This window comes from Marmota marmota, unplaced genomic scaffold (assembly GCF_001458135.2).
Source record: "Marmota marmota marmota unplaced genomic scaffold, marMar, whole genome shotgun sequence".
NCBI lineage: Eukaryota > Metazoa > Chordata > Mammalia > Rodentia > Sciuridae > Marmota > Marmota marmota.
Window position 1 is genome coordinate 771,518 of NW_025999928.1, and position 16,801 is coordinate 788,318.

At 35.7% G+C, this 16,801-nt stretch overlaps 1 protein-coding gene across 10 annotated transcripts in view; it reads right to left on the minus strand.

Moving 5' to 3' along the window:
* The window catches only part of Kif27 (kinesin family member 27), an 88,786-nt gene extending 72,067 nt beyond the window's left edge, over positions 1-16,719 (minus strand). For 3 of the 10 annotated variants that reach the window (XM_048800427.1, XM_048800426.1, XM_048800424.1), the window contains exons 1-3: positions 11,036-11,172; positions 3,820-3,927; positions 2,601-2,801 (exon numbers count right to left, since the gene is read on the minus strand). In XM_048800427.1, coding sequence (XP_048656384.1) covers positions 2,601-2,618 — 18 coding nt within the window. In that variant the 5' untranslated portion in view covers positions 2,619-2,801; positions 3,820-3,927; positions 11,036-11,172. Of the gene's footprint in view, positions 1-2,600; positions 2,802-3,819; positions 3,928-11,035; positions 11,978-16,587 lie in introns of those variants that run through there. The other 7 variants (XM_048800422.1, XM_048800421.1, XM_048800423.1 and 4 more) reach the window with 4 other exon arrangements.
* Between the last annotated feature and the right edge of the window lie 82 nt (positions 16,720-16,801).

Sequence of the window (16,801 nt, forward strand, 5' to 3'; positions counted from 1 at the left end):
AAAAAAAAAAAAAAAAAAAAGAAAGAAGAAAGTACTAAAGAAAAAAAAATAAACAGAAAAGTACTATAAAGAAATTTGTCAAACAAATGCATTTTTGGTTGTGAATGGGCCATTAAACAAGATATAGCAATTTATTTTAAGATTGTTTGTACATCCTTCCAAACCTTTGCAGGAATGATATCAGCTGTGAAATATTTTAATCATTAAATTATTACAAGTAGTATAGCATATACTTCTATGTTGTTTAATGCTTCACAATTAGTATATATTATTTTTGTGATTTTTTTGATAAAGGAAAACATTCAATAATTCTGTTCCATATGATAAAGAAGTTCAAAACATCAGTCTGAATTCTCTTCAGACAAGAGAAATTATAGTGATTTACCTAATAAGATCATAAACTACCATGTTTACTTTTTTCTGAAAAATAAGACAAAAATCATATTCTTCAGACATCTAAAAACACCAGGACTGCCAGGATGGGTCTATAAAGAGGCAAGATCTAAAGTCCCCTACAGATTGCTATTTGAATGATAATGCCCATCTTCCTTTCCTAAGCACTAGGAAGTCAACAAGAGGCCCATGGTGACCAAGAACATGAACAGGTCGAAGCACAGCCACCATTGGAGGCACCTTACTAAGCATACCAGTTCATGCAGGACAGGATCTGAAAGGTGTGTGGCTGTGCCCACTATGGGCATCATGCCATGGAGCTATTCAAGATCTCCAAGGGCAATTGGGCCCTCAAGTTTGTCAAGAAAAGGATGGGGACACATCCACCACGTTAAAAAGAAGCAAGAGGAGCTAAGCAATGTCCTCCGTGAGGAAAGCAGCTGCCAAGAAGGACTGAACCCCATTTTCTCAATAAACCTTTACAGGAAAAAAAACAAACCAAAAAACCCATTCGTTGCAATGTTATTAATAATAGTTATAACCTGGAAACAGCCTAAATGGCCAACAATGGAACACTACTTAAATAAAACATGATAACACATTCATAAGACAAATTACCACAGGACCACAGAATCATAAGTTTCAAAACTATTTAATGACATGTGAAAATGCATATAAATATTAAATAAAAGTAAAATGCAAAAACTATAAGAGGTGGGTGGTGCAAGTATATACTTAAAAAAAATTACACGTATGCAGAAAAATAAATCTAGAAGGAAACATACCAAAGAGAAGTTGTAAACTGGAGGTGTAGCTTTGTGGTAGAGTACTTGTTTAGCATGTGAGGCCCAGGGTTGGATCCCCAAAGACAGACAGACACACAGACACACAGACACACACACATACATACGTACACACTAAAATAAATTTAAAAAGAGAGAGAGAAGGAGAGAAGAGAGAGAAAGTTGCTATTTCTAGGTTCTGGGATCAAAGACAATCTTTAGTTTTCTTCCCTATAGTTTTCTGTTTTGAAAATGCACTATAATGAAAATACTAGCTTTTAAATCAGAAAAACAAAAGTCATTATTTTTTTAACTACTTGTATTTTGAACCGGGCATAGTGGTACACAACTGTATTCCCAGCAACTCAGGGGGCTAAGGCAGGAAAATCAAGAGTTCAAAGTCAGCTTCAGCAACTTAGTGAGACCCTGTCTCTAAATATTTTTTTTAAAGGGCTGGGGATGTGGCTCAGTGGTTAAGTGCCCTTGGGTTCGATCTCTGGTTTAAAAAAACAAACAAAAAAAAAAAAAAAAAAAACTTGCATTTTGACCCTACCATTGTAATCTTCGATTTCCAAACAATTTTTTATTAATTACTGAAGTTAAAAAGGTTGCCAGCACAGAAAGGCAGACATTGAAAAGCATAACAAAAAATGGTAAATGTCAATATAAAGAAGTAAAAACATAAAGAATATAAACTCTAAACTTAAAAAAAGAAATAGGAATGCTGGAACAAAAATTTGAAAATTTAAGAGAAAGAAAGGAGAGTTTTGGATCAGCCTGGATGAATACCTAAAGTAAAAGTCATCCCCAATCTCTGGGGAAAATATACAAAAATAATTGTAGCTGATATCACAGTCACACTTGAGTTCAATTCAGAGGAAGGCAATTATAGGAAATCACTATCATGAACTAGAAATTAATCAGAAGAACTACTTTTTCACCTGAGTATTTACGTAAAATTAATAATCAAAAGATTAATAATCAATAAGCTATTCAACTTAAAAGTAAAAACAAGGGGCTATGAGTATAACTCAGTGATATAACACCTGTGTACTATGGGCAAGATGTTTGGTTTGATCCCCAGCACCCCAAATTTTAGTTAATTAATTAATAAAAAGTTAAAAATAAACTCAGGCTGGACATAGTGGTACACACCTGTTATCCCAGTTACTTAGTAGGCTGAAGCAGGAGGATCCCAAGTTTGAGGCTAACTTTAGCAACTTAGTGAGACCTTACCTCAAAATTAAAAAGGGTTGGCGATACAGCTTAATGGTAAAGCACACTTTAGTTAAATCTCCAGTGCCAAAACCAAACAAACACACAAATTCATTCTGCTTCTATCATTTGTTTCTTTGGAATATCCAGAAACTGAATAAAGCATATCTATTTGCTAATGAAGGCAATCAATTAAGTAGGCTACTTCACCTGTGTTTCCTTTTTCATCTTCTCGGATGTGAAGATCTTTCATGGATGTCTCCAATTCCAGAAGATCTCTTAGGTCTTCCTTGTATACTTCTATGTAGGATACTTTTATAACAAAGTTAATGCTAGGATTTTCCGAGATGCTTTGAAATATTTCTTCAATAGCACGAGGAATGATACCCTTTTGACCCTCCACAACTGAAGCTGAAAATTTAGAAAGGAAAGTACATCTGGAACTTGAAATACAAGAAAAGCTACTATCCAAAATTTATACTTAATAAATTTTCCTACATTTCTATTGTGAAATTTTTTAAACCACAATATGATAAAATTCATAGATCAAAATATTTATATGCATCCCTTTACTCAAAATTTATTCATACATTCATTCAACAAATATTTACTTAGTACCTAATATGTACCATGCACTATTCTAGCACTCTGGACAAAACAGAGGAGAAACAAATTCCTGACCTCTTGTGAGTCTACTAAGGAGAAAGAGCAATAAAAAAATAAATGTGCTGGGTGCGATGGTGCATGCCTGTAATTCCAGCAGCTCAGGAGGCTGAGGCAGGAGGATTGCAAGTTCAAGGCCAGCCTCAGCAACTTAGTGAAACCTTAGGCAACTCAGCAAGACCCTGTCTCAAGATAAAATAAAAAAATAAAAAGAACTGGGAATGTAGCTCAGGGATATAATGCTCCTGGGTTCAATCTTCAATGTAAAAAAAATAAAAAGAATACATATTTATACATCCAAAGATGTTACGTAAGGATAAGTAAGTATTGCTTGTTTGAAAAAAAATCAACACAACCTAATGATCTATTAAAAGCATGCCTAGTTAACAATGGTATACCCTGCACCTACTATAATATAGATGTCTAAGATCTATGAATAAAAGAAAAGCAATTGTCTTATCTGGCTAAAAGAACATACACATATCTATACAAAAATACTTAAAATAAAATTGTTTACTTTGGGGAGTTAGAATAAAAAGTGAAAACAAAGGAACATTTTAATTTTTTTTATCTTATAGTTGTCATATTTGAATTTTTACCATTTAAGATCATTTAAATACATAAACCTGTTACTTAAAGGGTTCTTGTTGTTTAGATTTTTTTTCTCCCAGTACTGGGGATTGAATCCAGGGGTGCTTTACCACTGAGCTACATCCCCAAACCAGTCCCTCCCCCCACTTTTTTAAATTTTGTGATAGGGTCTTACCAAGTTGCTGAAGCTGGCCTCAAACCTGTGATCCTCCTGCCTCAGACTCCCTAGTAGCTTGGATTACAGGCATGTATCAGGATATGCATCATACCCAGCAACATAAAGCTTTAAATATAGTTATAAAATAAACTAAATATATTGTAGAGAACTGGAAAAAGCATATAACAAAAGGAAGTTCATAATAACTAAATGACAAGCCAAACCAATAAATTAAACATATTTATATAAGTTTAAGACAAAAACAAAAGATGTGATAAAATATATTATTGAAAGTCCCATGAATGCTTTAGGCCACAAGTGGCATTAGTGAAACTCAAAGCAGGTAGGTACAATAGAAATGTCCATTTTGATATAAAAGATTAAATTATGTAAAAATATATTAAAAGTATGTTATATATTCCATAAATATGCCATGCCATTTTTTTTAATATTTAATTTTTAGTTTTCGGTGGACACAACAACTTTATTTTATTTTTATGTGGTGCTGAGGATCGAACCCAGCACCCCACACATGCTAGGCAAGAGCGCTACGGCATGAGCCACATTCCCAGCCTGCCATGCCATTTTTTAAATATTTTCTAGTTGTTGTTGGACACAGTACCTTTATTTTATTTATTTTATGTGATGCTGAGGATCGAACCCAGAGCCTCACACATGCTAGACGAATGCTCTACCTCTGAGCCACAACCCCAGCCCCAGCCATGCCATCTTATAAACACATTATCTTCCTAATTCATCAATTCACTGTTCCTTAAATACTACATCCAAGGAAGTGGACCTTGGCTCATTAAAACTCCTTTTATATAAAGGGCTGTCCTTACCCAAATCTACCCCATCCCTGGAGTATTCACCAGTGTCCCCAATACTAGTGGGAGCCTTGGTGATAAAAATGCTGAAGCTTTTAGACAATGTAATTTCTAAAGCAGAAAAAGATGCAGGGAGGACAAAACAATACTGGCAACTGACCCCACATGAGACCAACCTATTTCATAGTTCTTTATACTAAAATCTCTTTCTATTTAGATCATTTATTACAGACTGGGTAGAATCCCAATCACTAGCATTGTTTATATTAGTAAGAATAATTTGTTTTTTAAAAAAGCACTCATATTAATCGTATTTCTTCACTCTTAGAATCTTAAGATTTATTTATTCACTTGAGAATCTACTGAGATTTTGGGGTGGGGTAGAAAGGTGAAGGGGACTTGAAAATAGAAAGGTGTAGAAATTGCAGGGAAGCAAAGCAGTCTGATGGTGACAGGATATGTATACAGGAGAGATGTAGAAAGGCCAGTTCTGCCCAAGCCTAGAAAAAGAATCCAGGAACAAGGAAGAGAACATATCAACATCATTATTTGAATCCACAACTTACACAACCTGGAACACAGATTAGTACCATAGCATTTGAGTGAACATTTATTTATGTTCCATTTTAAAAAAGGAGTTAAAGCAGCTTTACATATACCTATGACAGACATCTGTATACCAGTGTTTACAGTGGCATTATTCACAAAAGCCAAAAGGAGATTATAAACCAAGTGTTCACTGACAGAGAAATGAATAAATAACACTTAGTATATACATACAATGAGATTTATTCAGTCAAAAAGAAATGAGGTTCTGATACATACTACAATATGCTGAGAGAAGTCAGAAGCAGAAAGACAAGCATTATATGATTCTACTACTATGAAATATCTAGAATAGTCAAATATTTACAGAGACAGAAAGTAAATTGGAATTAGAGGGTAAAGGCTGAGGTATTCATTGCTTAATGGATATAGAGATAAAAATTTTTGGAAAGAGTGGTATTAACACTGTGAATATATATCTGATACCAAATACCTATGCACTTAAAAGTACAATTAAAAGTACTAGTTGTTTGTATTTATGTATATTTTCCACGATTTTTAAAATAGTAAAAAAAAGTATAAAAGATAAAATTTAAAATAAATGGAGGGCTGGGGATGTGGCTCAAGCGGTAGTGTGCTCGCCTGGCATGCGTGCAGCCCGGGTTCGAACCTCAACACCACATACAAACAAAGATGTTGTGTCCGCCGAAAACAAAAAAATAAATATTAAAAATTTCTCTCTCTCTCTCTTAAAAAAAAATAATGGAGGTATAAATTGAAACTTAAGGTTAGATACATTTTGTAAACCAGCTTCAGCATTTTCAGCATTGTTTCAGAGAAAATATATTCAAAGCAATAAAAGTCTGCCCTCAAATGAAACTTAATAACTTGCTTTCTGAGCTAGATATAGTGGCGCACACCTTTTTTTTTTTTTTTAATCTTTGTGTGTGTGTGTGTGTGTGTATGTGTGTGTGGTTCTTTATTTTGTCTTTCTTTTTTGGAACTGGAGATCGAACCTAGGGCTTTGAGAATGTGAGGCAAGTGGTTTGCGCTGAGCTACATCCCAGCCCAGGGGTACAGACCTATAATTCCAGCAACTTGGGAGGCTACAGTAGGAGAATAACAAATTTGAGGCCAGCTCAGCAATTTATTGAGGCCCTAAGGAACTTAATGAGACCCTGTCTCAAAAACTAAATAAAATAATAATAATAAAAATAAAGATACCTTGCTTTCAAGTAGATTACCAAACTAGATTCGAGGCAACACTCATCTCAAAAATCTGAACCTTTGGAGCTGGGGTTGTGACTCAGTGGTAGAGTTCTCGCCTAGCACACATGAGGCACTGGGTTCAAACCTCAGGACCACATAAGAATGAAATAAAGATATTGTGTCCACATACAACTAAAAAATAAGTATAAAAAAAACCTGAACCTTTATTAAGTCATTAAATCCCATTGTTTCAGATTTGGGATGCCTATGACAACTCAAATTGAGGAACAAACATACCAGTACCGTAAATTTTGAAATAAATGTTTTTAGAGTTCTATTCTTTTGAGAAAAATTAATAGGTGAATGACAGATCATTTAAAAATATATACATTTTCATATACATTTGAAAAATATATAAAGGATATGTAAGTTCTGTATTATTATTTCCAAACTATTTTAATGCACCTGTGCAAATTTTGTTGAAATATCTGCAGTATTAAAACCTTGGAACTTATTGGGTAACTAGGATGGCTGCCTTTTTCCTAATTCAAGATTTAAAGCTGCCATTGTGTAGCAAGTAAAGGAAGCTATAGGTTTTTACAAAAGGAAGAAAACAAAAATTCTTTTTCAGGGCTGGGGTTGTGGCTCAGCTGTAAGAGTGCTCGCCTACCATGTGTGAGGCCCTGGGTTTGATCTTCAGCATCACATATAAATAAATAAAATAAAGGTATTGTGTCCAAGTACAACTAAAAAAATATATATTTTTTGAAAAAAATTCCTTTTCAAAAACTTCTAGAAAGAAGTTTCTAGAAGAAAATACCTAAATTCTTTCAAACTATAATATAAATAAGCAATCTAGAGTAGCCAAAATATTCGACTGACCAGAAACAGCTCAATTATTCCCTTTATCAGCAGGTAACAATGCACAGCAATTTAAAAACTTAAATGTCAAATATTTATAATACGTTTAAACATGTATTTTGGTGCCCTTAGAGACATTTGAGGGATGGGGTTATATATAGCTCAGTGGTAGAGCACTTCCTTTGCATTTGTGAAGCCCTGTGTTCAATCCCCTGCACCATAAGGAAAAATAAAACAAAACTACCACATTTGCAATGTTGGTAGTTATATTCCTGAAATAGACTAAATTAGAGAACCTGTCAAGTTTAATACTTCAACAGCCATCATTTAGACAGTATATACTGTTTAAAGGGTATACAAAGGGTATACTCATGACCTCTTAATAAAAATCAATATAACTACTGGACGTGGTGGCGCATGCCTATAATCCCAGCAGCTCAGGAGACTGAGGCAGGAGGACCACGAATTCAAAGCCAGCTCAGCAAAATCAAGGTGCTAAGACTCTTTCTCTAAATAAAATACAAAATAGGGCTAGGGATGTGGCTCAGTGGTTGAGTGCCCCTGGGTTCAATTCTCAGTATTCCCTCACAAAAAAAAAAAAAATCAATATAACTATATCACTAGGTTCTGAATATCTCAAAAGTACTATTAGTGTAAAGTTGATAGTAGGTCTTTAAGATCATAAACCATTTGCCAATTTTTTAAAAAATTACCATCTTCAAAAGAAACCCAATTTTCATTAGAAAAATTTAATTATATATAGATTTTTTAAAATTGGAAGATACTAGGGCTGGGGTTGTGGCTCAGAGGTAAAGCGCTCGCGTGACATGTGTGAGGCACTGGGTTCGATCCTTAGCACCACATGAAAAAAAAAAAGATATTGTGTCTACCTATAACTAAAAAATAAATTCAAAAAAATTGAAGGTGGGCTGGGGATGTGGCTCAAGTGGTAGCGCGCTTGCCTGGCATGCGTGCGGCCTGGGTTCGATCCTCAGCACCACATACAAACAACAATGTTGTGTCCGCCGAAAACTAAAAAATAAACATTAAAAAATTCTCTCTCTTAAAAAAAAAAAAAATTGAAGGATACTGGGCACTTCAGGTCCCTCAATATAATCTTTGAAACAAGGACTTCTTCAGAGCCACAAGTTTTTTTTTTTTTTTAAGTATTTATTTTTAAGTTGTAGTTGGACACAATACCTTTATTTTATTTATTTATTTTTATGCAGTGCTGAGGATAGAACTCAGGGCCTCATATATGCTAGTTGAGCACTCTACCGCTGAGCCACATCCCCAGCCCATGAGACAAGTTTCTGAAAGTCACATATTCTACATTTGAGAAGTATGAAAATAAGAAAATTTACTGAGCCACTATATAGAGAGAACACTAAAATTTCAGGCAATAATGCATATGTACAATATTCAAAAGTTTGCTTTATATCACACTGAACCAGGTTTTCCAAGTGCTTTTTTAGTGTCAGAGGTATGTTCCTTGGAAGCAGATGTGAAGGTGGAGTTTGAGTATGAGATAAAGGAATAGGAGGCAGGAATGTACAGAAGTCATTCTGGCATGTGATTTCCTAAAAGATGGTTTTGTTTCTTCACAAAATACTTTTAGAAATGCTTTGAAGACTTTGTTGTGAAAAAAGCTCAGATTCTTAAAATGTCAAGCTCATTCAGCTTTCATAAGTGATATTCACAAAAAGCTTCTGATTAAAGCTTTTTGACAACCGTGAAAAAGATTTTTTTACTTGGCCAACCTTTCTTCAAGTTTCTGAACATTCTCCTAGGCAATCTGTGCACTTTTTTTTAAAAAAATCAGTTATTATTAAGATCTGTATTAGGGCTAGGGATGTGGCTCAAGTGGTAGCGCGTTCGCCTAGTATGCGTGAGGCACTGGGTTAGATTCTCAGCACCACATAAAAACAAAATAAAGATATTGTGTCCACCTAAAACTAAAAAATAAATATTAAAAAAAAAGAACTGTATTAAGTCAGTTTAGCAAGTGTTATGGTTTAGATACAAAGTGTCCACCAAAACTCATGTGTGAGACAAATGCAAGAAAGTTTAGAGGGGAAAAAATTAGGTTATGAGAGGTTAATCTCATCAGTGTATTAATCCACTTGAATGGATTAACTGGGTGGTAACTGTAGGAAGGTAGGGTGTGGCTGGAGGAGGTAGGTCACTGGGGGCTTGCCTTTGGAGTACATATTTTGTCCCCAGTGAGCAGAGGTCTCTTGTTTCCTGTGCAATGTCCTGAGTTGCTACTTTCCGCCATATTGTTCTGCCTCACCTCAGGCCTCACCTCAGGCCCAGGACAACAGAGTTAGCCATCCATGGACTGAGACCTCTGAAGCCATGAGTCACAAATAAACTTTTCTCCTCTACATTATTCTTGTCAGGTCTTTTGATCACAGTAGCCAAAAAAAAAAAAAAAAGCTGGACTAAAATAGAAGAATCCTCCACTCTCAATATCTGATATGGTTCCTAATCCTCTACTATCTCCCAGGAGATATCTAATCACACTGGCCTGTCTTGGGCAAGAATCCTATTAGTTGATTTTAGCCAGAATTTCTCTCACTCTTGATGTTACCTCATAGTAATTTTCTATTGGCCCCACCTTGTTCCTTGGCTATAAATTCCCACTTACAGTCCATACTGTATTTGGTATCAAGACAATCTTTTTCCCTCACTGCAAAAATCCCATTGCAGTGGTCTCTACATTCAGCACACCAATCCTGAATAAAGACTTTTTTTTTTTCTTTTTAGTACTGGGGATTAAACCCAGGGGTGCTTTACCACTGAGCTCCATTCCCAGCCCTTTTTATTTTTAATTTTGAGACAGGGTCTCACTAAGTTGCTTATGATCTCATTAAATTGCTTAGGACTTTGCTAAATTGCTGAGGCTAGTCTTAAACTCTGAATTCTCCCGCCTCAGACCCCAAATCACTGGGATTAGAGGTATACACTACCATGCCCAGCCTAAATACTTTCTTACCATAAAAGGAAAAAAAAAAAAAAAAAGCTTATAAACAATCTCAACAGAGGAGTTGGCTTTCAATCCCCATTCCATTACCAATCACGTAACTAAAGAATTCATTTCCTTGGCTGGAGCTCCTCGTGTTTCGTGAAGAGAAATGATTTCCAGGGTCCCACCAAGTCTATAAGAAATCCCATGATTCTACCTCTTCTACACTATTATTACAATTAGAAGAAATTATATTCTAAAATACACTTGAAACTACAAAATAAATTTTTCTGGGCTGGGGTTGTGGCTCAGTGGTCGAGTGCTTACCTAGCATGTGTGAGACTCTGGTTTCGATCCCCAGTACCACCCACATAAACAAATAAAGGTATTATGTCCATCTACAACTAAAAAAAATAATTAAAAAAAAGTTTTAAAAAAAATTTTTTCTTCCTGCCCCTAACTCCTAGTTGTAGGACTCTTAATATTTCTAAACGGTTTATTAAAGAATGCAAAATCTGATCATATCAACTTATTTATCTCTATTTTAAACTTTGTTCAAAATAACAAGGTAAGCTTAGCACTAAACATTGTCTTAAACATCTTTCCTCAAGAAAATACCATCATAAGTTCGATTATTTAATGGACTTTCAATATTTAAAAACTAATCTGTCAAATATAATGATCTTATGATCACATTTGATTATACTATATATTCTCTAATTATTCAATCAACATGCCAAACATCTACTGTGTGTCAGATATTGTCATATTTTCACTTTTTTCTATTTTCTCAAATAAAAGCCAAAGAATATGAATATCTTACCAACATGGCCTCCTCCAATGGTGTATGTCTTCCCAGATCCAGTTTGTCCATAGGCAAAAACCGTTGCATTATACCCCTCAATAAGTGATAATACTAGGGGCTTTATACAAGTATTATAAACTTCATCTTGAGTGGAATTTTTGCCAAAAACAAAATCAAAAGTAAAGACTCTATCTCTCCCAATGATAATTTGCTGGGTATTTGGAATAACTCTCACACAAACTTGATGATTATGAAGAACTTCTTTGCAAAGTAGAGGTCTAATTCTTACAGCAACTTTTACTGGTATTTCTTCCATGGCAGCTTAGATTTTACTAAATAGGTTATTTACTTAAAATTCAGTATCTAGTGTGAGAAACATCCATTTTACATAAGATCTGGACTCCTGTGTATCAAAACAAAAGACAAGTTATTGACTCTGCTTACCTTAATAAAACTACCCACAATTTAAAGTCAATTAAAGCAGATTCTTTTTTAGTTGAAAATAGTTACAGATAGTAAATGTGTCTTGGAAAGTACATCATTAATTTACTGATAAAATTATATGATGCCTGAATTTGCTTCAAAATATTCAAGCAGGCAGAGGCCATAAGTTGATAAATTATGAAACTAACCATTAGGTAAATGGAATTCCACTGTGCCTTTATTTCTATAATGGTAATGTTTCCCTGTTCATTAATCTAAATATTGAATAGTCAGAGTTAGAAAAGAAAAATAATATGTAAAAATACACATGAGAAAAGCAAACATTTGTATTAGATTTTGTAGCTAGCTATAAAAATAGTATCTCCTCTTTTCCAGAAATATCAGAAGTAAATCCATGAAAACAGTTTCAAGAATTCCTATTTAATGGGCTGGGGATGTGGCTCAAGCGGTAGTGTGCTCCCCTGGCATGCGTGCAGCCCGGGTTCGATCCTCAGCACCACATACAAACAAAGATGTTGTGTCCGCCGAAAACTAAAAGAAATAAATATTTAAAAAAAAAAAAAAAGAATTCCTATTTAAGAGCTGGGGCTGTAGCTCAGTGACAAAATGCTTGCCTAGCATGTATGAGGCACTGGGTTCAAATCTCAGTACCACATATAAAGATCCATCAACAAGTAAAACAAATTTTTAAAAATTCTTATTTAAAAATTAAAAATTTTAAACTAGTGTTTTTATTTCAAGCCACTCAGGAGGCTGAGGCTGAAGGATCTCAAGTTCAGGGCCAGCCAGGGCAATTTAGTGAGACCCTGCGTCTCAAAATAAAAATTAGAAAGGGCTGTGGATATAGCTAAGGAATATAGCATCCCTGGGTTCAATCCCCATTATCACACACAAAAAAATTGAACTGATGCCAGGAACGGTGGCACATGCCTATAATCTCAGAAACTTAGGAGGCTGAGCGGGATCACAAGTTCAAAACCAGCCTCAGAAACTTAGCAAGGTCCTGAGCAACTTAATGAGACCCTATCTCAAAATAAAAAATAAAAAGGACTGGAGATAGGGCTCAGTGGTTAAGGGTTCCTGGGCTCAATCCCTGCTAAAAAATAAATAAATAAATAAATAAATTGGCAACTAAACTTGACAATAAACATCCTGAAAATTAAGAAAACAATTTTATTCATAATTAGCATCAAAAAGAACAAAATACTTAGGAATAAACTTAATAAGAGATATGTAAAATATATACCTGAAAACTACAAAGTATTGCTAAAAGAATATAAAAGAAGATCTAAACAAATGACAAAAGTCCTATGTTTATGGACTGGAAGGCTTAATAGTGTTAAGATGTCAACATTCCCCATATCAATTTAATCAAAATGCCAGCTGACTTCTTTGAAGAAATTGACAAACTAATCCTGAAATTTATAGAAACTCATCGGACACAGAGTAGCTAAAACAATCTTGAAAAAGTACAATAAAGTAGAACTCACACTTCCTTAATTTCAAAACCAAGCAACAATAATCAAAACAATGTGGTGGGCTGGGGTTGTGGCTCTGTGGTAGAGCACTTGCCAGCACTGGGTGTGAAGGCACTGGGGTTCAATCCTCAGCATCACATAAAAATAAATAAATAAAATAAAGGTATAAAAAAACAAAACAATGTGGTACTGGCATAGGACATATAGATCAACACAACTGAACTAAGAATCCAAAAATAAACCCACTGGGGCTGTGGCTGGGGCTCAGAGGCAGAGCGCCTGCCTCGCACTTGTGAGGCACGGGGTTCGATCCTCAGCACCACATATAAATAAATTAAAATAAAGATATTTTTAAAAATAAATAAATAAATAAAACGGCTTGTTTACAAAAACTGATTTTCAATAGGGGTGCTAAGATAATTCAATGGGGAAAGAACAGTTTTTTCAACAAATAATGAATATCCTCTGTATAAGAATGAAGTTGGAATTCATTCATATATACATATAAAATAACCAAAATTGAATATATATATATATATAAATACCAAAAATGAATCACAGACTTTTAGGTTTTTATTTAAGAGCTTCAACTATAATTTTTTTTTCTTTTTTCTTTTTGTGCTGCAGATTGAACCCAGGCCTTTGTGCATGTGAGGCAAGCACTCTACTGAATGAGCTATATCCCCAGCCCTAAAATTTTTAAAAGTAAACACAGGAGTAACTCTTCAAGACCTGGGATTTGGCAATGATTTCTCAGATATAGCACCAAAAAGCAAAAGCAATTTAAAAAAATATATACAAACTTTAAATGAAAAAATACTTAAAAACTATGTGCCTCAAAGGACTCCATCAAGAAAGAGAAAAGACACTGGGCATAGAGGCACAGACCTGTAATTCCAGCTACTCAGGAGACTGAGGTAGGAGGATCACAAATTCAAGGTCACCCTCAGCAACTTAATGAGACTGTGTCTCAATCTAAAAAGGGCTGGAGGTAAAGCTCAGTGGTAGAGTATTCCTGGGTTCCATCCCTAGTAATAGGAGGAAGAAGGAAGGAAAAAAAAAAAAGGAAAGGAGGCAGCTGGCGGCTCAGTGAAGGGAAGAAAACATTTGCAAGTCATAATCTAATATGAGACCTTCCATCTAGACTATATAAAGAATTATTACAGCTGGTCACGGTGGCACATGCCTGTAATTCCAGCAGCTCGGGAGGCTGAGGCAGGAGGATCACGAGTTCAAAGCAAAAGTGAGGTGCTTTGCAACTCAGTGAGACCCTGTCTGTAAATAAAATACAAAATAGGGCCTGGGATGTGGCTCAGTGGTCGAGTGCCCTAGAGTTCAATCCCCAGTACCCCTCCCCACTAAAAAGAATTATTACACAGTGAAGCTCCACATTATGTACAACCACAAGACTGAGATCCTAATTACAAAAAGATATACTCTTATGTTTGTATACAAATGTCAAAATATACTGTACTGTCATATATAACTAAAAAGAACAAATAAAATAAAAATAAGTAAATAAATAAGTGAATAAGAACTATTACAACTCAAAGACTTTAAAAAGCCATTTTAAAATGGGCAAAGGATCTGAAAAGGCAGTTCATCAAAGAAGACATACAAATGTCCAAAAGCACATAAGAAGATGCTCAACATCATTACCTATCAGAAAAATGCAGTTAAAATCATGAATACAACTCCACACTCACTAGCAAGACTATTAACAAAGAGACAGATTATAATAAGCATTGGTGAGGGTGTAGAGAAATTGGAACATAATTCACTCCTGGTGGGAATGTAACATGGTACAGCTGTTTTGGAAAACAGACTGGCAGTTCCTCAAAAAGTTAAACACAGACTCAGCAATTCTATTGCCACCATTTGCATAAAAACTTGTACATCCATTTTCACAATCTTGATTGTATAACTCTAAAAAATGTAACAAGTAATCTATGACAGTGTTTGAGTACAGGTAATGAAAAGTAATCATTTGGGTATCAGGCTAGATTCTTTGCAAAAGCTGTATTTTGATCACTATCATTATACTAGCAGGCTACTGGACACAAAATAACATTTTACACACTGCTGCTATGAAGATGTTAATGACAACATATTTAATATGCACTAGCCTACTTAAAAATTCTGCAGCAGTACCATGCATTTATAATTCTAAGTAGACAATTTGAAAAGGATCACAACAAAAACCATTTACATCATGCTACTAGGATCCCATTGAGAGTATGACAATACTAGGTCCCTTGGGCTGTAAAATCCCAAAACAGAGCCAACAAGCTATCCTTTACAGCCAAAATAAAGAGATGGCAATCTTGCCAGTTTTAATCATTCTAAAGAAATTCTGCAGCAGAAAATAATACTCCTATGTATGGTAAATTCCTTCTTGGATCCTAAAGGACTCCAAAAATCATTTGGTATTGGAAATTTTTCCAGACTTTAGGGATGCTGAGTTGATTCTTTCAAATGTCTGTGAACACCCTACAACTGAAGTCTGTATCATACATATCATTTTATTTTTTTATGCCATCACATTAAAACAAAAATTATGGTCTATGGTAAGCCAACCCTAACTACTTTCAATGAAATTAATAATAATTAAAAAATCAAATGTAACTAGGATATTTTCACTTTTTTGCTATTATGATGGGAATATCTATAAACAAATTTGGCCACCTAGGCAATTGAAATTCACCTAATCATTAAAAAATAATAATGGTTCATAAATATAAGGCTTGTAAGCTGTCAAGAAATCAAGGTTTAAACCAGTAGTATGTCTTCAGATTCTGATTACAGACATCAGATACATATGTATTATTGGTTATAGATGTAAAAAAAGAAAGCAATCTGATAAGCTAGTAATATTTAGGGTCAATGGGTATTTTATGTGTGAACAAAAGCAAGAGCAGTATTTATTTGACCTCCCATGTCACTGATGAGGGTGTCTCCAACTACCAGTGCCATCTTAATGCTCTTGGTTTCTCAGAAAGTAATGGTTGTCTAAAAATCGTGGTTTGTTAATTTTAATATTTTTGTAAGAAACTTCCCAGCAGATGGATAGTGAATCGTATAAAGATCTTATAAAAGGCCTCAAATGCATAAATAAGTAAAAAGGTGAAAAAATTTAAAGATTTTTTAAAATTAGAGAAGGCGGTGTTAATTTAAGAGGTGTTTCAAAGAAAGAATCTGGGTACCCTCTTTTTTCCATTATCACCTGCTACTGAGGGATGCTTTTAGGTTTCCACAGTGCTTGAATGCCTCAGGTTCAATCTCTTAAGATGGAAAAAAAAAAAAAAAGAGTTTTGCGACAAAACAAAGTTTCAATCTCTACGACGGGAAAAAGGAGGCCCTCCTCACATCCCGCAGTGAGACATATAAATCCAAGACGTACTCTGGCCCCATTCCGCAGGCCTTTCCACCTCTGGGGCACCCAACTACCCTCCGGAAGCGCCGCTCTATCTCCGGCCGCTCACCCGGGTCCCAGTAAGGACTCCAGTCGTTTCCGGCACACCAACCGCCCCCTGCCAGCGGCGGCCCCGACTCCCGGCCAGCAGCCAGGAGGAGGGGACGCGGAGACGCCGAGAGCCGGGTGGCGCCCCGCTTTCTCGCCCCGCCCGGCCCGGCCCACAGTACACTGACCGGCTCGGGAAAACCCGGGTCTCCGGCGGCCAGCGCAGGACTCCTCGGCTCAGCTAGCCGCCGCCTGCGCCTTTGTTGTCACGGGTTCTCACGGCAACAGGCGCGGACCGCCGCCGGACCGCCTCCTCGAGGCCACTGCGCCCCGCCCCGGACCCCGCCCCAAGCCCCGCCCCCCCGTGGCGTAACGCCGAACCCCTACATCCCCCAAGGGGCT